This window comes from Xenopus tropicalis, chromosome 3 (genome assembly GCF_000004195.4).
Source record: "Xenopus tropicalis strain Nigerian chromosome 3, UCB_Xtro_10.0, whole genome shotgun sequence".
Classification (NCBI taxonomy): domain Eukaryota; kingdom Metazoa; phylum Chordata; class Amphibia; order Anura; family Pipidae; genus Xenopus; species Xenopus tropicalis.
Genome location: NC_030679.2, coordinates 7,462,963 through 7,489,037, shown reverse-complemented (window position 1 = coordinate 7,489,037; position 26,075 = coordinate 7,462,963). Strand labels below are relative to the sequence as shown.

General features: G+C 48.3%; 1 protein-coding gene across 1 annotated transcript in view; it reads right to left on the bottom strand.

Annotated features, from left to right (window-relative positions):
- Positions 1–741: 741 nt before the first annotated feature.
- Positions 742–26,075, bottom strand: part of syn3 (synapsin III) — a 151,983-nt gene continuing 126,649 nt past the window's right edge. Inside the window, 8 exon segments of the mRNA NM_001130325.1 lie at positions 742–1,407; positions 1,682–1,961; positions 3,040–3,130; positions 3,861–4,001; positions 4,176–4,278; positions 5,199–5,273; positions 9,534–9,676; positions 12,827–12,889. Of these exon segments, the coding sequence (NP_001123797.1) occupies positions 1,275–1,407; positions 1,682–1,961; positions 3,040–3,130; positions 3,861–4,001; positions 4,176–4,278; positions 5,199–5,273; positions 9,534–9,676; positions 12,827–12,889 (1,029 nt within the window). The 3' untranslated portion in view covers positions 742–1,274.

The window sequence follows — 26,075 nt, the reverse complement described above, 5'->3', positions numbered from 1 at the left end:
CATTGGGCTCTGGAGTAGTTGAAATCCTCGGCCCTGACTTCAACCCAACTGAACCCCTGTGGGATGGAACCCCGACTGTGAGCCTGATCCCCAACATCACTGCCCAACCTCACTAATGCTCTTGTGGCTGAATGGGAGCAACATCTAGTGGGGACCTTCTCAGAATGGTAGGGGCAGTTATAGCAGCAAAGGGAGGAGGGCAACTTCATATTAACCCCCTGGGGTTGGGCGAGAGATGTTGGAAAGGCAGGGGTCCCCATACTTTGTCCAGATAGTGTATCTTGGAGGGAGGGAAGGCTGTGAAGATGGTTTAAGCTGTGTTGGCTCACTGATGATCGTATCCATGTTCAGAGAGGTCTACGGGGTCCCTCGTTGGTTCTCACAGATCTACTGTTGTACCAGCCATTCAGCAGTCTCGGTGTATAACGGAGGAGCACAAAATGACTGTGCTTTGGTATGGCTGAATCTGTAGTTACCGGGGCATGAAGACCTTGCAGGAATATGGAAGCATAATGACCCAAGTAAAGCAAGATGTCTCCCTGATTGCACCCTGTGATTGGAAGATATTAGTACCACAAAGCATGAAGACTTCTTTGTCTATGTAGAAGGCAATGTTGTATCATTATATTCCAACGGCAGCTGCATAGAGAAGAAGTAGCTTTCCAGTGATACCTTATTGGCCTATGGGGGGTCACATGACTGAGTACATGCTTATGAGAGTACCATACAAACCAGTCATAGTCCCAGTGCATAAAGGTATTTAATTGCATGAGAAGGGTCAGTATCATGGCCCATGGGAGGAGGGAAAGAGCTGGAGTTCCTCGCCATTCCTGGAAGATCTCGCAACGCTCCACGCTCTTGCAGCAAATGCATCAAAATGGCTTTACTATTGAGGCAACGAGGAGTAGCAACTCCTGGTACTATCAACAAGATGGCGCCAAGGGCCTATTGGAAGTCCTTGCTGGATTGGGTGGAAGGCATTAAACCAACAATAAGGCCTTTCTGGGTTGAAGAAGAAAAATGGATGGCTTCAGGGCCCGGCATATTGGTGGTGATGGCTATGTCTTGGACAATTAGAACTGGATAACGTGTATCTACTATGACGTGTGTTGGGCTCCAGTGAAATGGGCCCAAAAGACCATAAATGGCTCCTACAGTGCAAATCAAATACTCAAAAGACCTTCAACATTGACAAGGGGCGGTGCCTGGAAGGCCTGGAAGATTGTGACTTATACGAGGGTGCAGATTGGACAGGAAGACGGCCGAGCCCAGCGTTAGTCAGAGAAGAGGCTGGCGAACGACTTTCTCAAGTTGCGGATGGTCTCCGCTTTTGCCTCGTCCTCGGTGCCGGTGCTGCGCGCGGACGGATCCGAGATATTAAAGTTGTTGGTCAGTGACTGGGATTTGCTGCAGGGCAGAGAGAGAAGGACCAATCAGCAAAAGGAGCAGGAGAAATAAATGCAGCCTCATCATCGGCAAGCTTCTGCTGCCCAGGGAATTATGGGAGTTGTAGTGCAAATATGGGGGGATTTCATGCAAGTCAGAATTCAAAGGGGAAGTTTACAATTGGATTGTTTATTCCATGGGGGTGTATCTATAGAGTAAGCTGCAACTGCTGGGGGGCCATGAGGGTCCAGGGGGACATTGACTTATTAATTACAACAGATTAATGAGTACTCACTTGAGCATTGGTTGGGGTTTTGCAGTTGGGCCAGGACCTGGTGGGTTCTGTGCCTGCCCCTGGGCGGGGGGTCTTGACGGCTGAGGGGAAGCAGACTTGGGGGTTTGGCCAGTTGGGGTTCCACTTGCAGGTCTGGGGAGCTGTGGGGAATTAGGAGAGCGCTGTGTCTGCGGGGAGCCGGGCTGAGAAGTCTGAGGCTGTTGGCCCTGGGGAGAGAGCCTGGGTTGGGCCGGGGGCCCTGTCCTTTGGGCAGGAGAGCCTTGTGCCTGCCGGGGGCCACCTGTATACAGGGATAGAACATTGATATTATAATAAATGTATATAATCATCATAATCCCTTTATATCTCTGCACCGGGCATTAGCCAAAATAAGTCCACTACAGAGCCCAATACCTTAGCACTGCAGCACCTCCCACCTTTAGGTGCCCCTAAATTGGGGACTGGTAAGTTAACCCCGTGGACTAACCTTTCCATGGTGCTTCTCTAAAGAGATGAGGAACATCCCAGATCTTTTCAAGACTTGACTCTGAAGCTTCAGACCATTACACCCCCCTCCTCAGCATTAGAGGAAGGTATTATTAGGGTGTCATATACCTAATGTCCACTAGATGGCACCTGTGCTGTAGGAAGGATTATGCTGTAATGGTATGTATATAATGTGCCCACCATAAGTCTATACTGTTGTGATTTTTATGGTGAAATTTTCATTTCTAAATGAAAATTAGAAATTTTCTCCTACTCCCATGTAACTGGAGAAGTCCCAAGCCGGACTTGGATTTCTTACTATTGAGTGCTATTCTGATACCAACTGGGAGCTGCTATCTTGCTCCCTTCCCATTGTTCTGCTGATCGGCTGCTGGGAGGGGTGGGGGGGGATATCACTCCAACTTGCAGCGCAGCAGTAAAGTGTGACTGAGTCTGAGCTTTCAGCCAGCGCTACACATTAGAACTGCTTTCAGCTAACCTACTGTTTCTCCTACTCCTATGTAACTGGAGGAGTCCCAAGCCAGACTTGGATTTCTTACTATTGAGTGCTATTCTGATACCAACTGGGAGCTGCTATCTTGCTCCCTTCCCATTGTTCTGCTGATCGGCTGCTGGGGGTGAGGGGGGGGATATCACTCCAACTTGCAGCGCAGCAGTAAAGTGTGCCTGAGTCTGAGCTTTCAGCCAGCGCTACACATTAGAACTGCTTTCAGCTAACCTATTGTTTCTCCTACTCCCATGTAACTGGAGGAGTCCCAAGCCGGACTTGGGTTTCTTACTATTGAGTGCTATTCTGATACCAACTGGGAGCTCCTATCTTGCTCCCTTCCCATTGTTCTGCTGATCACATACCCAGCAGGTCTGTAACCTACCTTGTGGCGCAGGTCGAGGTTGAGCCGTGCCTGGGGGTCCGGGTTGGGGCTGCATCTGCGGCTTTACAGCTTGAGGCTGGACCTGTTGTGGCTGAGATACATAAAGATATGGAACAATGGAACTGGAATACACTTGTAATATCTATATATCTGCTGGTGCTTCGGTTACTGACACAGGAAGCATCTCTGGATTCTTCTCCACTCACCACTTCTACCATTCGGCAGCACAAAAGCATCAGGACATGCTTCCAACATCATTGGTTGGACTGGGGTGTGTGTGGCCCAATGGGGCTGTTCTACCCCCACACCCCCTCTGGGGCCCCCACGCACACACTGTATACTTAGTATCAAAAAAGTGTTCAGTAGAAAGTCAGGCTGGGGGTCTCTGGCCCTTTAAGTAGAACTTGGAGATATAAAGAATGTATATTCTGTGTTCCCCGGGGCCGATCATTACGCATTTGTGATTATGACTTCGGAAAATCCACTCCTCTGCCAAAAAATGTATGCGGGACGGGGGTTACTGAGCTCTTTGTTCTCTGGAGTCGCTTCACAGAGAGGGTCCAAGAGGGAACGTTGTGTGACCCCGTTCCGAGGACACGCCATTGCCTAACGCTAATAAGGAACATACCTACGGCGCTATGTAAGCGTGGGGTTTGGAGCCTGGACGGGAGCCAATAGCAGAATTCCTAGAAAGGAAAGGGATTCTGGGCCTCTGTGGGGCAAAGTCATTGCTAGGGGAATGCTGGGACTTGTAGTTCATCTAAGTGCCATATGATTTCTGTATGCACTATATATATAGTGTAAATAATACTTCTCTGTACCATGGCCAGGGGTCGGCCCGGAGATGCAGCCTGAGATGTCAGCTGGACATGTTGGGTCATTTTCGCAATAACCAGATCTGCCACAAGATGGCGATCTTCCTCCACGTGTTCCCCGATCAGCGGCATGGAGCTGTCCATCACCTGCAGGGAGAGAGAGAGGGCGGGGTCAGGGACTAAATAATGGGGCGGGGTTACAGCCAGCGCCAAATTCCATCTTTATTTGCTCAGTGACATCATATATCCCAGCATTCCTGGCTGGAGAATTGGGATATTGTTACCTCCTGTATCCCATAGACAATTATCATCAAAACTCACCTCAATGATATAATCCTTTCCATCCTTGCTGTGAACGGCCTTTACAGCGCAGATATCCAGCCCGCCGAACATTTCTGAGCAGGAATCGACCCACAGTCGGTACCTGAGAAACCACAGAAAAGTTGCTATGAGCAAACTTAGGGGGCTGTTCCTGCTGAATTGTGCTTAGTACAGGGGAATCCCTATGTGCCATAGTTTTATGGTATCTCTCTGTACAGGCTATGAGCAAACTTAGGGGGCTGTTCCTGCTGAATTGTGCTTAGTACAGGGGAATCCCTATGTGCCATAGTTTTATGGTATCTCTCTGTACAGGCTATGAGCAAACTTAGGGGGCTGTTCCTGCTGAATTGTGCTTAGTACAGGGGAATCCCTATGTGCCATAGTTTTATGGTATCTCTCTGTACAGGCTATGAGCAAACTTAGTGGGCTGTTCCTGCTGAATTGTGCTTAGTACAGGGGAATCCCTATGTGCCATAGTTTTATGGTATCTCTCTGTACAGGTTATGAGCAAACTTAGGGGGCTGTTCCTGCTGAATTGTGCTTAGTACAGGGGAATCCCTATGTGCCATAGTTTTATGGTATCTCTCTGTACAGGTTATGAGCAAACTTAGGGGGCTGTTCCTGCTGAATTGTGCTTAGTACAGGGGAATCCCTATGTGCCATAGTTTTATGGTATCTCTCTGTACAGGTTATGAGCAAACTTAGGGGGCTGTTCCTGCTGAATTGTGCTTAGTACAGGGGAATCCCTATGTGCCATAGTTTTATGGTATCTCTCTGTACAGGCTATGAGCAAACTTAGGGGGCTGTTCCTGCTGAATTGTGCTTAGTACAGGGGAATCCCTATGTGCCATAGTTTTATGGTATCTCTCTGTACAGGCTATGAGCAAACTTAGGGGGCTGTTCCTGCTGAATTGTGCTTAGTACAGGGGAATCCCTATGTGCCATAGTTGTATGGTATCTCTCTGTACAGGCTATGAGCAAACTTAGGGGGCTGTTCCTGCTGAATTGTGCTGTTGTACTCACCTGTCAGTCATGGCAATCTGTTCCAACATAGCAGAGCCAGTGTTTGCTTTCCAGTTCCCAGAAATCGATGTTCTCCTGCAACAGAAAGTGAGATTCAGATGAGGGGAGAGACAGACAGACAGACAGACGGACAGAGAGCAGGTATAACAGTAAATGGGAGCAAGAAGCCATTTTCCCCCTAATCCCGGAGTCTCCCCTCTCTCCCACCCAGATATTGTGCTGGGGCCCCATAGGGCCCCCCCCCCCGGCTTTCCTGTGAGCCACAGACAGTGATATATTGTTTATTATCCTCCCCGGAGCCAAGAGAAGCAGAGTGTGGCCCCGGGGTGTGTGGGTGGAGCTTCCAATCAGCAGAGCATCGCACCCCCCGGCCTGTGACTGGGATACGTCCATTGGGCAACGGGCCCTGTAGCTCCTCACTGCCACATTAATCAGCCACATACAGGGGCCCCTGGGAGCCGAGGGAAATGACACTGATTTGTGCCTTTATTACTGGATTTGGGCAGCGCTAGAGCTTTGGGGCAGTTTAGGGGCCTGTTTATATAATGATAAAGCAGGAAAATTGCTCTGTTGTTTCCCTGGGCCGAGGCGGGGCCTCATGTACTGCCAGTTTAACCCTATAGATATCTATGTATATATTTATTTATAATGTGCTACCTATGTACGCAGTGGTGTATAGCACAACGGGGGGTTAAAATAATAGATAAATACAAAGTATAACAATAAATACAAGGTACAGTTAAGTTAAGAATCAAACACACAAGAGGATGGAGGTCCCTGCCCCATGGAGCTTACAATCTAAATGGGAGGGTATAAGTACTGTAGGTGACAGTGGGTGCAGTGTAAGTGTCAGTACCCAGATCAGGGGCAGTGTGAGGGCCCCAATAGGTGCCAAATACAGCACTGACGTATCCGTACCAATGGGCTGTGCCATCATTATTTCCCTGTATTCTCTTATATACTGGGAGCCCAATCTGGACCCTTATGGTGGGTTCCCTAGACTGGGCATTTGGCTGGCAGGGCACGAGCACTGGGTCTCTGCTTCACGTCTCTCCCTTGTTCTATTAGTTTCTATCATTTCATAATAAAGGTATGGGATCCCTTATCCGGAAACCGCTTCTCTGTAATAATAAAACAGTACCTGTACTTGATCCCAACTAAGATATAATTACCCCTTATTGGGGGCAGAACAGCCCTATTGGGTTTATTTCATGGTTAAATGATTCCCTTTTCTCTGTAATAATAAAACAGTACCTGTACTTGATCCCAACTAAGATATAATTACCCCTTATTGGGGCAGAACAGCCCTATTGGGTTTATTTAATGGTTAAATGATTCCCTTTTCTCTGTAATAATAAAACAGTACCTGTACTTGATCCCAACTAAGATATAATTACCCCTTATTGGGGCAGAACAGCCCTATTGGGTTTATTTAATGGTTAAATGATTCCCTTTTCTCTGTAATAATAAAACAGTACCTGTACTTGATCCCAACTAAGATATAATTACCCCTTATTGGGGGCAGAACAGCCCTATTGAGTTTATTTAATGGTTAAATGATTCCCTTTTCTCTGTAATAATAAAACAGTACCTGTACTTGATCCCAACTAAGATATAATTACCCCTTATTGGGGCAGAACAGCCCTATTGGGTTTATTTAATGATTAAATGATTTTTAGCAGACTTAAGTTATGGAGATCCAAATTACGGAAAGATCCCTTATTTGGAAAACCCCAGGTCCCGAGCATTCTGGATAACAGATCCCATACCTGTACTGTGACCCCCAAGTATATCAGACAGTCACAGTGACAGCCCCACAGGGGCCCAATAGGCCTAAGGCTGCCCTTATGCTGTGTGTACTGACATTATGCTGTTTATATTATCTGCACTTCTGGTTCAAAGAATAGAAACAGGGTTGGACTGGGGGTGCAGGGCCCTCCGGGGGTCCCCCAAGGGACCCCATCCGCTGCTGCCTACCCAATCCCCTCCCCCAAGCATGCATACTTAGGTATGATGGGAGAGGGGACCTGCGGGGCCCGGAGTGCCCAGAAAGGACCGGTTCTGGGCTAGCGGGGTATGGAGCTGCCATATGGCTTCAAGGAAAGTCACATGACCATGCAAGGTGTCACATGGTGTACATATTTAAAACATTGCTTTGTAGGTATACACAACAGTATATCCCCCTTGTAAGCAAGGAGAGGCATCGCAAAGCAAAACCTTTATGGCTGAATAAAAGTGTTAGTGTCGAGGTTGGTAAGAAAAAACGTGCTTTTAGGGCATTCAAGTTAGCTGGGGCAGCTGGGGCTTTCATCAGGTACAAGGGGGCAAATAAAGCAGCAACAAAGCTATCAGGCAAGCTAAAATAGAGATGGAAAGGGATATTGCAGCTAGGAGTAAAAAGAATCCTAAATTATTTTTTAATTATGTGAATAGTAAAAAAATGAAGCAAGAAGGGGTGGGAACTTTATTATCACGGGGGGTACGTTGGTTGATGAAAACGGGGAAAAAGCTGAAATTTTGAACTCTTATTTTTCATCTGTCTATACATCTGAGGAGCCAGATAATGAAGGCTTCCCTTGTAATATGCCCAGTGCTAGTAATTTAGCTACTGGCGCGTGGGTCACTCAGGAGGAAATTCAAAAGAGACTTGAACATGTAAAGGGAAACAAAGGTCCAGGGCCGGATGGGATTCATCCCAGGGTATTAAATGAGCTGAGCGCTGTGATTGCCAAACCTCTTCACTTAATTTTTCAGGATTCATTGAGGTCTGGCATGGTGCCGAGAGACTGGCGGATTGCTAATGTGGTGCCGTTATTTAAAAAGGGATCCCGTTCTCAGCCTGAAAACTATAGGCCTGTTAGTCTGACATCAGTAGTAGGAAAGCTTCTGGAAGGGGTAATAAGGGATAGGGTACTTGAATACATTGCAGTTCACAATACTATTAGTTTGTGCCAGCATGGTTTTATGCGTAACAGATCTTGCCAGACTAATTTAGTTGCCTTTTATGAGGAGGTGAGTAGGAACCTTGATGCTGGAATGGCAGTTGATGTCATCTACTTAGATTTTGCTAAAGCGTTTGATACAGTACCTCACAGAAGGTTAATGATCAAATTAAGGAATATTGGCCTAGAACATAATATTTGTAATTGGATAGAGAACTGGCTGAAGGATAGAGTACAAAGAGTGGTTGTAAATGGAACATTTTCTAATTGGACCAGTGTGGTTAGTGGGTACCGCAGGGGTCAGTCCTTGGTCCTTTGCTGTTTAACTTGTTTATTAATGACCTGGAGGGGGGCATAGACAGTACTGTTTCTATTTTTGCTGATGACACTAAATTGTGCAAAACTATAAGTTCCATGCAGGATGCTGCCGCTTTGCAGAGCGATTTGACAAAATTAGATAACTGGGCAGCAAACTGGAAAATGAGGTTCAATGTTGATAAGTGCAAAGTTATGCACTTTGGTAGAAATAATATAAACGCAAACTATCTACTGAATGGTAGTGTGTTGGGGGCATCCTTAATGGAGAAGGATCTAGGGGTTTTTGTTGATAACAAGTTGTCTAATTCCAGGCAGTGTCATTCTGTGGCTACTAAAGCAAATAAAGTGCTGTCTTGTATAAAAAGGGCATTGACTCAAGGGATGAAACATAATTTTGCCCCTTTATAGGTCCCTGGTAAGGCCTCACCTTGAGTATGGGGGGCAGTTTTGGGCTCCAGTCCTTAAGAAGGATATTAATGAGCTGGAGAGAGTGCAGAGACTGCAACTAAACTGGTAAAGGGGATGGAAGGGTTAAACTATGAGGTTAGACTGTCGAGGTTGGGGTTGTTTTCTCTGGAAAAGAGGCGCTTGCGAGGGGACATGATTACTCTGTACAAGTACATTAGAGGGGATTATAGGCAGATGGGGGATGTTCTTTTTCCCCATAAAAACAATCAGCGCACCAGAGGTCACCCCTTTAGATTAGAGGAACGGAGCTTCCATTTGAAGCAGCGTAGGGGGCTCCTCACGGTGAGGGCAGTGAGGTTGTGGAATGCCCTTCCTAGTGATGGGGTAATGGCAGATTCTGTTAATGCCTTTAAGAGGGGCCTGGATGAGTTCTTGATCAATCAGAATATCCAAGGCTATTGTGATACTAATATCTACAGTTAGTACTAGTGGTTGTATTTATAGTTTATGTATGGGAGTGTATAGATTGGTAGGTGTGGGTTAGGTGTGCTGGGTTTACTTGGATGGGTTGAACTTGATGGACACTGGTCTTTTTTCAACCCTATGTAACTATATATATATATCTTTATTCATATAATGTTACTCCAGGCCCCTGGCTCTTACTCACATGTACGCTTTGTAGTTGTTCCCAATTTTCTGAATGCGGATGTCGTACTTGGAGTCTATGAAGGGCTCGGTGGTCACGTAGGTCTTGGCCATTGCCACAACACTAGCCATGTCCTGGAAATCATATTGGTTGTCCACTTTCACCTGAGGGCAGCAAGGAGAGGCTTGTTTCAGCAGTCAGAACCAGCAGTGCAGAGAAGGGAAAGGGACAGACACAGTGATAGTTACACATAACTATAAACCCAGTGAGAATGAGGGATGAATGGATATTGGGGAGTTGTATCAGGAGTCAGAACCAGCAGTGCAGGGAAGGGAAAGGGACAGACACAGTGACAGTTACACATAACTATAAACCCAGTGAGAATGAGGGATGAATGGATATTGGGGAGTTGTATCAGGAGTCAGAAACAGCAGTGCAGGGAAGGGAAAGGGACAGGCACAGTGACAGTTACACATAACTATAAACCCAGTGAGAATGAGGAATGAATGGATATTGGGGAGTTGTATCAGGAGTCAGAACCAGCAGTGCAGGGAAGGGAAAGGGACAGACACAGTGACAGTTACACATAACTATAAACCCAGTGAGAATGAGGAATGAATGGATATTGGGGAGTTGTATCAGGAGTCAGAACCAGCAGTGCAGGGAAGGGAAAGGGACAGACACAGTGACAGTTACACATAACTATAAACCCAGTGAGAATGAGGAATGAATGGATATTGGGGAGTTGTATCAGGAGTCAGAACCAGCAGTGCAGGGAAGGGAAAGGGACAGACACAGTGACAGTTACACATAACTATAAACCCAGTGAGAATGAGGAATGAATGGGTATTGGGGAGCTGCTTCCAATGATATTCTCTTTTATTAGACAAACAACTATTTTTGGGTGAAGTTCCCCTTTAAATATGATTTAGGTTTCATAAACTCACTCAGATCTAATGGCAGTGTCACATTTTTTAACATTCCACAGATTCTTTAAAGGCTTCTCAGCCCTGAGATGTGACTCACCTCTCCCATATCCACAGCGAATTCCATCACAGCCTCTCAGTAATATAGTATTAATCCCCTTGTACCCTCACCCCCCACTGCTACTATAGGCACCATCTCTCCCTACTATACCTGCTATCCCACAGCCCCAGTCCCTTCCCAGAGGCTATTATCCCCCCACTGCTACTATAGGCACCATCTCTCCCTACTATACCTGCTATCCCACAGCCCCAGTCCCTTCCCAGAGGCTATTATCCCCCACTGCTACTATAGGCACCATCTCCTCCTACTATACCTGCTATCCCACAGCCCCAGTCCCTTTCCAGAGGCTATTATCCCCCCACTGCTACTATAGGCACCATCTCTCCCTACTATACCTGCTATCCCACAGCCCCAGTCCCTTTCCCAGAGGCTATTATCCCCCCACTGCTACTATAGGCACCATCTCTCCCTACTATACCTGCTATCCCACAGCCCCAGTCCCCCCAGGCTATTATCCCAGGCAGGCACATCTCTCCCTACTATACTGCTATCCTGCTATCCATAGGGGCACCTCCCTTCTAGCTAGCTCTGCAGCCCCACCCTTGCCTAGGCACCATCTTCCGCCCTATACCTGCTACCCTTAGGCTAGTCCCTCTTTCCCAGAGGCTATTGCCCCCCACTTTTGCCACCAGCACCCAGGCCAGTCTGCATCCCTCCAGCCCCGTCCCCCTACTATATGCTATTTGCCTGCTTCCACAGTGATAACCTGGGGCCTAAGGATAGGGCACCCCCACTACTATACTCTCTCCCTACTATACCTGCTATCCCACAGCCCAGTCCTTCCAGAGGCTATTATCCCCCCACTGCTACCATCTCTCCCTACTATACCTGCTATCCCCAGCCCCAGTCCTTCCCAGAGGCTCCCCCACTGCTACTATAGGCACCATCTCCCTACTATACCTGCTATCCACGCCCAGTCCCTTCCCAGAGGCTATTATCCCCCCACTGCTACTACTAGCACCATACTCTCCCCTACTATACCTGCTATCCCACAGCACCCAGTCCCTGGCCCAGAGGCTATTATCCCCCCCACTGACTACCTAAGGCACCCATCTACTCCCTTACGTATACCTGCTATGCCCACCAGCCCCAGTCCCTTCCCAGAGGCATATTATCCCCCACTGCTAACTACTAGGCACCATCTCCCTCACTATACCTTGCTATCCCCACAGCCCCAGGTCCCTCTCCAGGAGGCTATTATCCCCCCACTGCTACTACTAGGCACCCATCTCTCCCTACCTATACCTGCCTATCCCACAGCCCCAGTCCCTTCCCAGAGGGGCTATTATCCCCCCACTGCTTACGTATAAGGCACCATCTCTCCCTACTATACCTGCTATCCCACAGCCCCAGTCCCTTCCCAGAGGCTATTATCCCACTGCTTACTATAGGCACCATCTCTCCCTACTATACCTGCTATCCCACAGCCCCAGTCCCTTCCCAGAGGCTATTATCCCCCCACTGCTACTATAGGCACCATCTCTCCCTACTATACCTGCTATCCCACAGCCCCAGTCCCTTCCCAGAGGCTATTATCCCCCCACTGCTACTATAGGCACCATCTCTCCCTACTATACCTGCTATCCCACAGCCCCAGTCCCTTCCCAGAGGCTATTATCCCCAGTCAGTTTTTAATGAATGAGTATTAGAGAGTCGATGAATAATACATTGCGGAAAACCCCTATAAGAGCATGTTCGTTTATGTATATAATTAAAATTAAGCCCCGCCCCCTTACAATAAAGAATAGCTAAACTATGAGAAAGTCGGGTGAGATCAGGGTGCCAGGGGTAATAATTCATGGGCAGGTCAGTGGGGGCATCGGGAGCTCGAGTACAAAAAATACACTCTGTGCTGGATCAGGGGCCCCTGGGACCCTCGGTTATTTTTAACGCTGCCGATGAGACATGGATTGTCCAAACAGGGCCGACAGCTGGGCAAACAGTCGCAGCGTTTATTGTGTGATTTGTGGGAGGTTTAGTGATGTCAGAGAGCGGGGGGAGAGGAGCCGTTAGTTATTAGGGAGTCAGGGGGGCGGTTTAGGTGGGAAAGAACATTATCAAACTGCTGATCCTTCCATAAAGATATGGTTGAATCACACAGCTCCCCCTGCAGGCACGAGGGTTAAGTGCAACATTAAAGGGGAACTACAGCCTGCAGTTTCAGCCTCGCACAGTGAATTCATTGTAGCCCTATGCACTGGCTGCTCCTAACTAAAGGGAAAGATAATCAGTGCTTACACTAATTAGACAACGAAGCGGTCACTTACCTTCCCCATGCCTGCGTGCGCGTGGCCCATCTTCACCACCACCGGGAAGCTTGCGGCCGTCAGCTACAGGGAAAAACATGAAAAGTGATATTTTCTTGAGGGTGCAGAACAAAGCAATTTGTTTTGAATTTATTTATCATTGGGCAAAGTTCTGGAACTGATCCTTGGGCTTTCTGGGCCCCCTTATAACAAGGTTACAGATATATAGAAACATTGGGGTAACAGTCACCCCGCTATAGTTCCAGGGGTACCCAGGGCACAAATAAGCACTCACCCCAAATCCCCCCCTAACTGGCCTTCAGGCTGGGCCCCCTTAGCCCATAACAAGGTTACAGATATATAGAAACATTGGGGTAACAGTCACCCCGCTATAGTTCCAGGGGTACCCAGGGCACAAATAAGCACTCACCCCAAATCCCCCCCTAACTGGCCTTCAGGCTGGGCCCCCTTAGCCCATAACAAGGTTACAGATATATAGAAACATTGGGGTAACAGTCACCCCGCTATAGTTCCAGGGGTACCCAGGGCACAAATAAGCACTCACCCCAAATCCCCCCCTAACTGGCCTTCAGGCTGGGCCCCCTTAGCCCATAACAAGGTTACAGATATATAGAAACATTGGGGTAACAGTCACCCTGCTATAGTTCCAGGGGTACCCAGGGCACAAATAAGCACTCACCCCAAATCCCCCCCTAACTGGCCTTCAGGCTGGGCCCCCTTAGCCCATAACAAGGTTACAGATATATAGAAACATTGGGGTAACAGTCACCCCGCTATAGTTCCAGGGGTACCCAGGGCACAAATAAGCACTCACCCCAAATCCCCCCCTAACTGGCCTTCAGGCTGGGCCCCCTTAGCCCATAACAAGGTTACAGATATATAGAAACATTGGGGTAACAGTCACCCTGCTATAGTTCCAGGGGTACCCAGGGCACAAATAAACACTCACCCCAAATCCCCCCCAACTGGCCTTCAGGCTGGGCCCCCTTAGCCCATAACAAGGTTACAGATATATAGAAACATTGGGGTAACAGTCACCCCGCTATAGTTCCAGGGGTACCCAGGGCACAAATAAGCACTCACCCCAAATCCCCCCCTAACTGGCCTTCAGGCTGGGCCCCCTTAGCCCATAACAAGGTTACAGATATATAGAAACATTGGGGTAACAGTCACCCTGCTATAGTTCCAGGGGTACCCGGGGCACAAATAAGCACTCACCCCAAATCCCCCCCTAACTGGCCTTCAGGCTGGGCCCCCTTAGCCCATAACAAGGTTACAGATATATAGAAACATTGGGGTAACAGTCACCCCGCTATAGTTCCAGGGGTACCCAGGGCACAAATAAGCACTCAGATGGATTTGGGGGGGTTACTTTATAATAACTCAATATTCTTTAGGGACAGGCTAAGAATGAGCTGAAAGATGCCTTTTTAGGGAAAGCCTGAAGGGCAGAGGAGCAATCGGCCGTCTCTTTATTTAGGATGAGGTGTCACTTCCTTAGGGGAAATCCTGTATATAAGGAAATGACTGTAAGAAATCAAAAATAAAAAGTGAAAGAGAATATTTTAGGAATTCCTTTCAGAACTGCTCATCTAGTTGCACCTCTGGGCCAACAGACATGGCGGCTGATTTGTAGCTCTAAGCGCGGGGGACAAGACTTGTGGAGTTACCCCAAAAAAAGCGCTCCCCTCTTCTCATCATTGCATGTTGCATGGTCGCTCCCTTTCCACTTTGCCCCTCCCTGCTTGTCACCCTCACCCTCTAGTGATGTGTACCTGCCCCTAACCTGCGGCCCCCCAACCCGACCCAGTAATGCACCTCTATTCATAGGCCTGCACCCACTAGGCCCATGACCCTGGGGCCAAACAATCTAATTAGCCCAATATTGCCCACCCGTAGGTGGGCATAACGGGAGAAGATCCACTCACTTTGCGACCTTGACAAATGAGTGGATCTTACAGTGTATGGCCACCTGCTCAGTGGGGAAGGGACTGATGGGAATGGGATAGGGACCTTAGATTGTAAGCTCACTGGGGCAGGGACTGATGGGAATGGGATAGGGACCTTAGATTGTAAGCTCACTGGGGCAGGGGCTGATGGGAATGTGACAGGGACATTAGATTGTAAGCTCACTGGGGCAGGGGCTGATGGGAAATGGCGGATAGAGAACCTTAGATGTAAGCTCACTGGGCAGGGACTGATGGAATGGGATAGGGACCTTAGATTGTAAGCTCACTGGGGCAGGGCTGATGGGAATGGTGACAGGGACATTTTAGATTGTAAGCTCACTGGGGGCAGGGGCTGATGGGAATGGGATAGGGACCTTAGATTGTAAGGCTCACTGGGGCAGGGCTGATGGGAATGTGATAGGACCTTGATTGTAAGCTCACTGGCAGGGCTGATGGGAATGTGATAGGGACCATTAGATTGTAAGTCTCACTGGGGCAGGGACTGATGGGAAGGTGATAGGGACCTTAGATTGGTAAAGCTCACTGGGGCAGGCTGATGGGAAATGGGATAGGGACCTTAGATTGTAAGGCTCACTGGGGCAGGGACTGATGGGATGTGATAGGGGACCTTAGATTGTAAGCTCACTGGGCAGGGACTGATGGGAATGTGATAGGGACCTTAGATTGTAGCTCACTGGGGCAGGGACTGATGGAAATGTGATAGGGCCTTAGATTGTAAGCTCACTGGGCAGGGACTGATGGGAATGGGATAGGGACCTTAGATTGTAAGGCTCACTGGGGCAGGGACTGATGGAATGTGATAGGGACCTTAGATTGTAAGCTCACTGGGGCAGGGGTGATGGAAATGGGATAGGGACCTTAGATTGTAAGCTCACTGGGGCAGGATCCTTAGATCGGTAAGCTCACTGGGGCAGGGGCTGATGGGAATGGGATAGGCCTTAGATTGTAAGCTCACTGGGGCAGGGACTGATGGGAATGTGATAGGGACCTTAGATTGTAAGCTCACTGGGGCAGGGATTGATGGGAAAAGTGTATAATCTCTGTAAAATGCTGCTCAGATGTGCCAGTGCCATATAAATAAATACATCAGGCAACATCTGGGCAAAATTCCCTTTTCCAGAGAAATCCAAGTCCATGTTACAGGGGGGGCTCCGGGTTACAGGGGGGGCTCTATGTTACAGGGGGGGCTCCCCCCCATGCCAGCTCTTTGATTGGTTCCAGACCCTCTCACCGTGATTAGGAACAGGGGAAGCAGGGATGGTGCTTTCCACAATGGTTTCATTCCAGCAGGTCAGAGGGAATATTGACTTGGTGGAACCTTGTAAACAGGATATCAGCCCTGTGTGGGTTTATTGGGCCTTTATTGGCAGTAATTAAGTGTAAAGGGCAACTATAAAACCCCCTTTTTCTTGTAAGTATAGCCAGTCCTTCATTTAATTTCATTTAACTGATGGACACATTGCTTAACCATTTAGGTGCCAGAATGTCTGCTGGGAACTTTCGTTTTGCCACTAGCGTGTATGCAAGGCCGTGGGCTGGGGAACCATGACCAACAACACCCACATGTTTGCTGTAGTGCTGTAAATCAAAGCCCTCTTCCCGTAACAGGGGGTCACTTCCTAAGAAAAATACATCAACAGATTGCAGAGACGTCAGACCGTATGTGGAAGGGACAACACCTGGCCGGCCTAACGCAGTCTAAATACAGATAAATACAGTGCCAATTCCATGTATAATACCCCATAACCCACAGCAGGATAAATACAGTGCCAATTTCCAATGCATAGATGACCCCATTTATACCCACAGCAGGATATAATACCAGTGCCCAATTCCTGGTGTATAATACCCCCAAGAACCCAACAGCAGGATAAATCACGAGTGCCAATTCCATGTATAATAACCCCAGAACCTCACAGGCAGGGATAAATACAGTGCCAATTCCATGTATAAATTCCACCAGAACCCACAGCAGGATAAATACAGTGCCAATTCCATGTATAATACCCAGAACCACAGCAGGATAAATACAGTGCCAATTCCATGATAAATACCCCAGAACCCACAGCCAAGGATCAAATACAGTGCAATTCATGATATAATACCCAGAACCCCAAGCAGGATAATACAGTGCCAATTCCATGTATAATACCCCAGAACCCACACAGTGGGATAAATACAGTGCCAATTCCATGTATAATACCCCCAGAACCCACAGCTAGGATAAATACAGTGCAATTCCATGTATAATACCCCAGAAACCCACAGCAGGATAAATACAGTGCCAATTCCATGTATAATACCCCAGAACCCACAGCGGGATAAATACAGTGCCAATTCCATGTATAATACCGCCAGAACCCACAGTAGGATAAATACAGTGCCATTCCATGTATAATACCCAGAACCCACAGCAGGATAAATACAGTGCCAATTCCATGTATATACCCCAAAACCCACAGCAGGCATAAATACAGTGCCAAATTCCATGTATAATACTCACAGAACCTCACGCAGGATAAATACAGTGGCCAATTCCATGTATAATACCCCCCAGAACCACAGCAGGATAAATACAGTGCCAATTCCATGTATAATGCCCCAGACCCCACAGCAGGATAAATACAGTGCCAATTCCATGTATAATACCCCAAACTACAGCAGGATAAATACAGTGCCAATTCCATGTATAATACCCCAGAACCCACAGTAGGATAATAAGTGCCAATTCCATGTATAATACCTCCAGAACCCAACAGCAGGATAAATAAGTGCCAATTCCATGTATAATACCCCAGAACCCACAACAGGATAAATACAGTGCCAATTCCATGTATAATGCCCCAGAACCCACAGCAGGATAAATACAGTGCCAATTCCATGTATAATACCCCAGAACCCACAGCAGGATAAATACAGTGCCAATTCCATGTATAATACCCCAGAACCCACAGCAGGATAAGGGCCAATTTCTAGACAGGGTCTAGACTGTACTCTAAAGTGGTGCCCAGAATATCACTCCTAATATAATAATTCTGAAACAACCATCTGCTGTTCATTTTGGCTTCATTCAGCAGAAAATTAAGTTTGTGAGAACCATTTCTCAACCCTTCAAAGGCTCACATGTAACTCCTCCCTCACCTTGTTCCATTGTGAAGTGATGGATTCTGGGACTCAAATTCCCTCCGCATTCCATAATGGGCGGGGCACAGATTCTCTGTAAAGCAGAGGGACATCAAGTCCCAGAATTGCCTGACACTGTGAGCCTAAGGGAGGAAATAGACAGACTTGTGTTGTGGAGATTCAGATACCGAAGGTCATTTGAGGTAAAAAGGTGTAATTCCTTATCCCTTGCATGGTTTCCTGTAAATGTGGAATCAGATATGTCTGTAATAAACAGAAATTATCCATGTTTCTGGCAGGTTTGTTTTCTTAAAGGGGAAGTTAAGCCCAAAATATATAGTAAAAGAAAACATTATTCTAAGCAGCATTCTAAGGAACATGGTTTTAAAGCCAAATGCTGTAAAAAGCACTATTTCTTCCTGTTGTTGGTTCACTGGTTCTGATTCTTTAAACAGCAGGGTCGGACTGGAGCTGCTACCCCCGGGGGTCCCCCACACTCCCTCAGGGGCCCCTTGACCCTGAGTACCCTGACACCTGCGTACTTTATAATTTGCCGCAAACAGGGGAGGGAGGGTGATGGGGGTGCGATGGCAGCAGGGAGTGGCAGCAGTGGGGATTGGGTCTGGGTCGGTGGGTCCAGGGCCGCCATCAGGGGGCACGGGGGGGGGCAGTTGTCCCGGGCCCGGACGATTGCCGCTTTAAAGGGGGCCCGGCTGTGATACAGTTTTTTAGCTCTGTACTCCTTTAAAGAATTATGGGCCCTGTCATTGGTTCGCCCTATTCTTGGAGGGGAGGGAGCTGGAGGATGCTGGAGGTATACTGTATGTGATGTCTGTGGAGGGAGCTGAGGATGCTGGGGGGGAGCTGAAGATGCTGGGGGGAGCTGAGGCATGCTGGGAAGGATGCTGGGGTGGAGCTGAAGGATGCTGGGGGGGAGCTGGAGGAATGCTGGGGGGGAGTGAAGGATGCTGGGGGGGAGCTGGAGGATGCTGGGTGGAGCTGGAGGATGCTGTGGGGGAGTGAAGGAAGCCTGGGGGGGAGCTGAAGATGCTGGGGGGAGCTGGAGGATTGCGGGGGGAGCTGAAAAAAGTGCTGGGGGGCTGAGATGCTGGGGGTGAGCTGAGATGTCTGGGAAGGATGCGGGGGGGAGCTAAAGGATGCTGGGGGAGCTGGAGGATGCTGGGGGGAGCTGGAGGATACTGGGGGGAGCTGAGATGCTGGGGTGAGCTGGAGGATGCTGGGGGTGAGCTAAAGGATGCTGGGGGGAGCTGGAGGATGCTGGCGGGAGCTGGAGGATACTGGGAAGAATGCTAGGGGGGAGCTGGAGGATGCTGGGGGGGAGCTGGAGGATTTTTTGTTGTGAGGGGCCCGTGATTTCTGATGGCGGCCCTGGGTGGGTCCCACGAGGGCTAGGGCCCACAGAGTATTTTCCCGGTGTTCTGCCAGCCAAGTCCAACCCAATGTAGCAGTAGTCACTTCTTCTACAAGTCTGTTAAGCACCTTGCTTTTGGCTACATTCTTTAGGGAGTCTGAACCAGCAGTGCAGACACTGCTTTCAATGGCAATTACATTTATGAATAACTTTAAAATGTGTGGAATGAGTGAGTAATCGGGTCATTACCCTATGGGGAAGGCGTTCCCATCATCCCTCCGAGGGCAGCGGGAATAGAAAGGGGTTTTCTGGTAGCAGCCAATATCAGCTTCTCATGGGCCCCTCTCCAGTAAACACCCATCCCGGGGCCCTTTATCAGAGAGGGCACCCGTCTCTCCCCTTTCTGTCTCTGCTGTAGGAAATGATTCATAAATTGGTCACAGGCGCCTTATAGGAATCGGTTACATATCTGCCCCCGTGTTAGGGATTCTTACTCCCACCACATTCGGGGAGAATAATGGGGAGACTCTGCATATAAAGGATATTTATCATATAAGAACAAAAGAAAGTTGTTTTGTAATTTCCCGAAAGCTGTTGCCCTTTAATCTCTGTTTGCAATTAGTGAACTGGGGCCTGTTTATGTTTAAGTTAATAAAGAAAATAGTACAGTATGGGGGTACAGCTTACTGTGTGCCCAGAACATTCCTTCTCTGTATATTTGTATTTATACATATGGGTAGGGGGTGCCATAGTGTTTCCCTTAGACAGTACAGTATGGGGGTACAGCTTACTGTGTGCCCAGAACATTCCTTCTCTGTATATTTGTATTTATACATATGGGTAGGGGGTGCCATAGTGTTTCCCTTAGACAGTACAGTATGGGGGTACAGCTTATTGTGGTGCCCAGAACATTCCTTCTCTGTATATTTGTATTATACATATGGGTAGGGGGTGCCATAGTGTTTCCTTAGACAGTACAGTATGGGGGTACAGCTTATTGTGTGCCCAGAACATTCCTTCTCTGTATATTTGTATTTATACATATGGGTAGGGGGTGCCAATAGTGTTTCCCTTAGACAGTACAGTAATGGGGGTACAGCTTACTGTGTGCCCAGAACATTCTTCTCTGTAATTTGTATTTATACATATGGGTAGGAGGTGCCATAGTGTTTCCCTTAGACAGTACAGTATGGGGGTACAGCTTACTGTGTGCCCAGAACATTCCTTCTCTGTATATTTGTATTTATACATATGTGTAGGGGGTGCCATAGTGTTTCCCTTAGGCAGTACAGTATGGGGGTACAGCTTATTGTGTGCCCAGAACATTCCTTCCTCTGTATATTTGTATTTATACATATGGGTAGGGGGTGCCCATAGTGTTTCCTTAGACAGTACAGTATGGGGGTACAGCTTATTGTGTGCGCCAGAACATTCCTTCTCTGTATATTTGTATTTATACATATGGGTAGGGGGTGCCATAGTGTTTCCTAGACAGTACAGTATGGGGGTACAGCTTATTGTGTGCCCAGAACATTCCTTCTCTGTATATTTGTATTTATAACATATGGGTAGGGGGTGCCATAGTGTTTCCCTTAGATAGTACAGTATGGGGGTACAGCTTATTGTGTGCCCAGAACATTCCTTCTCTGTATATTTGTATTTATACATATGGGAAGGGGGTGCCATAGTGTTTCCCTTAGACAGTACAGTATGGGGGTACAGCTTATTGTGTGCCCAGAACATTCCCTCTCTGTATATTTGTATTTATACATATGGGTAGGGGGTGCCATAGTGTTTCCCTTAGACAGTACAGTATGGGGGTACAGCTTATTGTGTGCCCAGAACATTCCTTCTCTGTATATTTGTATTTATACATATGGGTAGGAGGTGCCATAGTGTTTCCCTTAGACAGTACAGTATGGGGGTACAGCTTATTGTGTGCCCAGAAAATTCCTTCTCTGTATATTTGTATTTATACATATGGGTAAGAGGTGCCATAGTGTTTCCCTTAGACAGTACAGTATGGGGGTACAGCTTACTGTGTGCCCAGAACATTCCCTCTCAGTATATTTGTATTTATACATATGGGTAGGGGGTGCCATAGTGTTTCCCTTAGACAGTACAGTATGGGGGTACAGCTTATTGTGTGCCCAGAACATTCCTTCTCTGTATATTTGTATTTATACATATGGGTAGGAGGTGCCATAGTGTTTCCCTTAGACAGAGCAGAGGGGAAAACATAGAAGTACTAGTATTAGTGCCACCCATCCATCTCTATGGCTGAGCCCTGTAACAACAACTCCACAGAGCACAAAAGGCATCACAACTGACTCACACTGATAGGGACAGTAATGTGTTGCTGTGTATATAAACTTTATGTATTTATATCCCCCAGACCGCGGCCCTCCGCCCAATGTCTGTATGGCTGAGCCCTGCAACAACAACCCCACCACAGAGCGCATCACGCTTGACTCACACTGATTCTGACACTAATGTGTTGTTTGGGTTGTGATGTTCTGCCCGGCCCAAGCGGCTGAGTCACGGCTGAGATCATCCAGCAAATCTGTGGACACAGCACCTTGTGCTTCTAGCAAAGTGTCCAGAACCCAGAAGGGCAACATTAACTATAGTTGGGCACTGCGAGCTCCAAATATTTCCCTTGGGGCAAACACAGGGGTAACAGTCACCCTGCTATAGTTCCAGGGGTACCCAGGGCACAAATAAGCACTCACCCCAAATCCCCCCCTAACTGGCCTTCAGGCTGGGCCCCCTTAGCCCATAACAAGGTTACAGATATATAGAAACATTGGGGTAACAGTCACCCTGCTATAGTTCCAGGGGTACCCAGGGCACAAATAAGCACAAGAAAGGTCCTGGAACAGTAGCCTATCAGAATCTAGTAGCCAGCCTGATACTATAGGAAGCTGGAATGGACCACAAAGTTCCTGATACACCCAGTTCTGTTAGTTGAGGAGGGGACCGTGTGGTTAGAAATGATTCAAGACAACCAACCCATGAATCAGCTGTTTATACAGAATAGCCGCATTGTGTAAAGTTTCTAAAAATCCCTAAACTGAATCAGTTGGATTAAAGGTTCCCATCATCTGCTACACATGGAGTAAGTCTGAAAGTAGGAATTAGAATGAAGTCAAAGAATTCTGTCTGTAACCTCAGTAAGATCACAGTTGGGCTGTGTTTCCAACCTCAGGTCTAGGGAATGGTTTGTACATTCCTAACCATACAGAATAGCATTATCCCCCCACTGCTACTATAGGCACCATCTCTCCCTACTATACCTGCTATCCCACAGCCCCAGTCCCTTCCCAGAGGCTATTATCCCCCCACTGCTACTATAGGCACCATCTCTCCCTACTATACCTGCTATCCCACAGCCCCAGTCCCCTTCCCAGAGGCTATTATCCCCCACTGCTACTATAGGCACCATCTCTCCTACTATACCTGCTATCCCACAGCCCCAGTCCCTTCCAGAGGCTATTATCCCCCCACTGCTACTATAGGCACCATCTCTCCCTACTATAACCTGCTATCCCACAGCCCCAGTCCCTTCCCAGAGGCTATTATCCCCCCACTGCTACTATAGGCACCATCTCTCCCTACTATACCTGCTATCCCACAGCCCCAGTCCCTTCCAGAGGCTATTATCCCCCACTGCTACTATAGGCACCATCTCTCCCTACTATACCTGCTATCCCACAGCCCCAGTCCCTTCCCAGAGGCTATTATCCCCCCACTGCTACTATAGGCACCATCTCTCCCTACTATACCTGCTATCCCACAGCCCCAGTCCCTTCCCAGAGGCTATTATCCCCCCCACTGCTACTATAGGCACCATCTCTCCCTACTATACCTGCTATCCCACAGCCCCAGTCCCTTCCCAGAGGCTATTATCCCCCCCACTGCCTACTATAGGCACCATCTCTCCCTACTATACCTGCTATCCCACAGCCCCAGTCCCTTCCCAGAGGCTATTATCCCCCCACTGCTACTATAGGCACCATCTCTCCCTACTATACCTGCTATCCACAGCCCCAGTCCCTTCCCAGAGGCTATTATCCCCCCCACTGCTACTATAGGCACCATCTCTCCCTACTATACCTGCTATCCCCACAGCCCCAGTCCCTTCCCAGAGGCTATTATCCCCCCACTGCTACTATAGGCACCATCTCTCCCTACTATACCTGCTATCCCACAGCCCCAGTCCCTTCCCAGAGGCTATTATCCCCCCCACTGCTACTATAGGCACCATCTCTCCCTACTATACCTGCTATCCCACAGCCCCAGTCCCTTCCCAGAGGCTATTATCCCCCCACTGCTACTATAGGCACCATCTCTCCCTACTATACCTGCTATCCCACAGCCCCAGTCCCTTCCCAGAGGCTATTATCCCCCCACTGCTACTATAGGCACCATCTCTCCCTACTATACCTGCTATCCCACAGCCCCAGTCCCTTCCCAGAGGCTATTATCCCCCCCACTGCTACTATAGGCACCATCTCTCCCTACTATACCTGCTATCCCACAGCCCCAGTCCCTTCCCAGGGGCTATTATCCCCCACTGCTACTATAGGCACCATCTCTCCCTACTATACCTGCTATCCCACAGCCCCAGTCCCTTCCCAGAGGCTATTATCCCCCCACTGCTACTATAGGCACCATCTCTCCCTACTATACCTCTATCCCACCAGCCCCAGTCCCTTCCCAGAGGCTATTATCCCCCACTGCTACTATAGGCACCATCTCTCCCTACTATACCTGCTATCCCACAGCCCCAGTCCCTTCCCAGAGACTATTATCCCCCCACTGCTACTATAGGCACCATCTCTCCCTACTATACCTGCTATCCCACAGCCCCCAGTCCCTTCCCAGAGGCTATTATCCCCCACTGCTACTATAGGCACCATCTCTCCCTACTATACCTGCTATCCACACCCCAGTCCCCTTCCCAGAGGCTATTATCCCCACTGCACTATAGGCACCATCTCTCCCTACTATACCTGCTATCCCACAGCCCAGTCCCTTCCCAGAGGCTATTATCCCCCCCCACTGCTACTATAGGCACCATCTCTCCCCTACTATACCTGCTATCCCACAGCCCCAGTCCCTTCCAGAGGCTTATTATCCCCCCACTGCTACTATAGGCACCATCTCTCCCTACTATACCTGCTATCCCACAGCCCCAGTCCCTTCCCAGAGGCTATTATCCCCCCCACTTGCTACTATAGGCACCATCTCTCCCTACTATACCTGCTATCCCACAGCCCCAGTCCCTTCCCAGAGGCTATTATCCCGCCCACTGCTACTATAGGCACAATCTCTCCCTACTATACCTGCTATCCCACAGCCCCAGTCCCTTCCCAGGGGCTATTATCCCCCACTGCTACTAAGGCACCATCTCTCCCTACTATACCTGCTATCCCACAGCCCCAGTCCCTTCCCAGAGGCTATTATCCCCCCACTGCTACTATAGGCACCATCTCTCCCTACTATACCTGCTATCCCACAGCCCCAGTCCCTTCCCAGAGGCTATTATCCCCCCACTGCTACTATAGGCACCCATCTCTCCCTACTATACCTGCTATCCCACAGCCTCCAGTCCCTCCCAGAGGACTATTATCCCCCCACTGCTACTATAGGCACCATCTCTCCCTACTATACCTGCTATCCCACAGCCCCAGTCCCTTCCCAGAGGCTATTATCCCCCCACTGCTACTATAGGCACCATCTCTCCCTACTATACCTGCTATCCCACAGCCCCAGTCCCTAATGCATGAAGGAAGGTGCCCCATAGAGAACAAGAACTAAAGGTAAAATAACGGGTAGATCAAAGATATTACAATTAGCTGGATTTTTCGGAGGGGGAAATTCTTCGGATATTACTCATGTTGGCAAGATATAAAAATGCAGCAAGATCCAAACTGTTATTGCAATTAGACTCACATGGATGCCTCTGGCACGCTCCCAAGGTCGCACTGAAATTCCTAAAGAAATTGGTCAGTGGAAAATCAAGATTAAATTAAAACTGAGAATACAGAGGGGGGGGTGGAATAGTAAGGTTACTGTCCTACCAGCTAACGAGGGGATGAGACTTGGGTAACCACCTTACCCCTTTACAGCAACACAACTAATTAAGTCCAACTTGCAGCAGTTGTACAATATATAAAATGAAAACTGAATGTAACATTTGGGATAATGGCATCCCGACATTAGCAGATATTTTGCAAAGGGTTAAACGTTGGCGCTACTCCTTCACCCCAGCGCCCATGTCGGGGCTCCCCCAGCACTTTCTCTATTTCCTCTGGTTTTATTTAGGGACGGTGGGAAAGGTTAGAGGAGTGACGTCGCTCCCGCTGGGGCCCATAGCAACCCACGCTGAGTTGTGTCGGGACATCCAATTGTGAGTGAGAACGGGGGGCAGAGTGCAGCGTGATAAATGCACAGAGAGTTCCCTGAGCGATCGGACTAAATTTAGCTGAAAGAACGGAAACAGCTTGTTTCCAGTGTTATATTTATAAATCCGTCATCTAAATCCTCCTTCCTATGGCTGTCCCACTACTTGGGCTTATTAATATGGTGCGGATACGGGTTTGGGCCTGTTGGCTGTAGGGCTATGGCTCTGGCCTGCGGCGCAGCAGTGTCGTCAGGCAAGTTGCAATCTTTAACTTTTAGTAGATGCAGTGAGTAAAGGTGCCCATACACGTTAAGATTCACTTGCTTGGCAAGGTCGCCAAGCGAGCAGATCTTCACCCGATATCCCCGCCTAGGG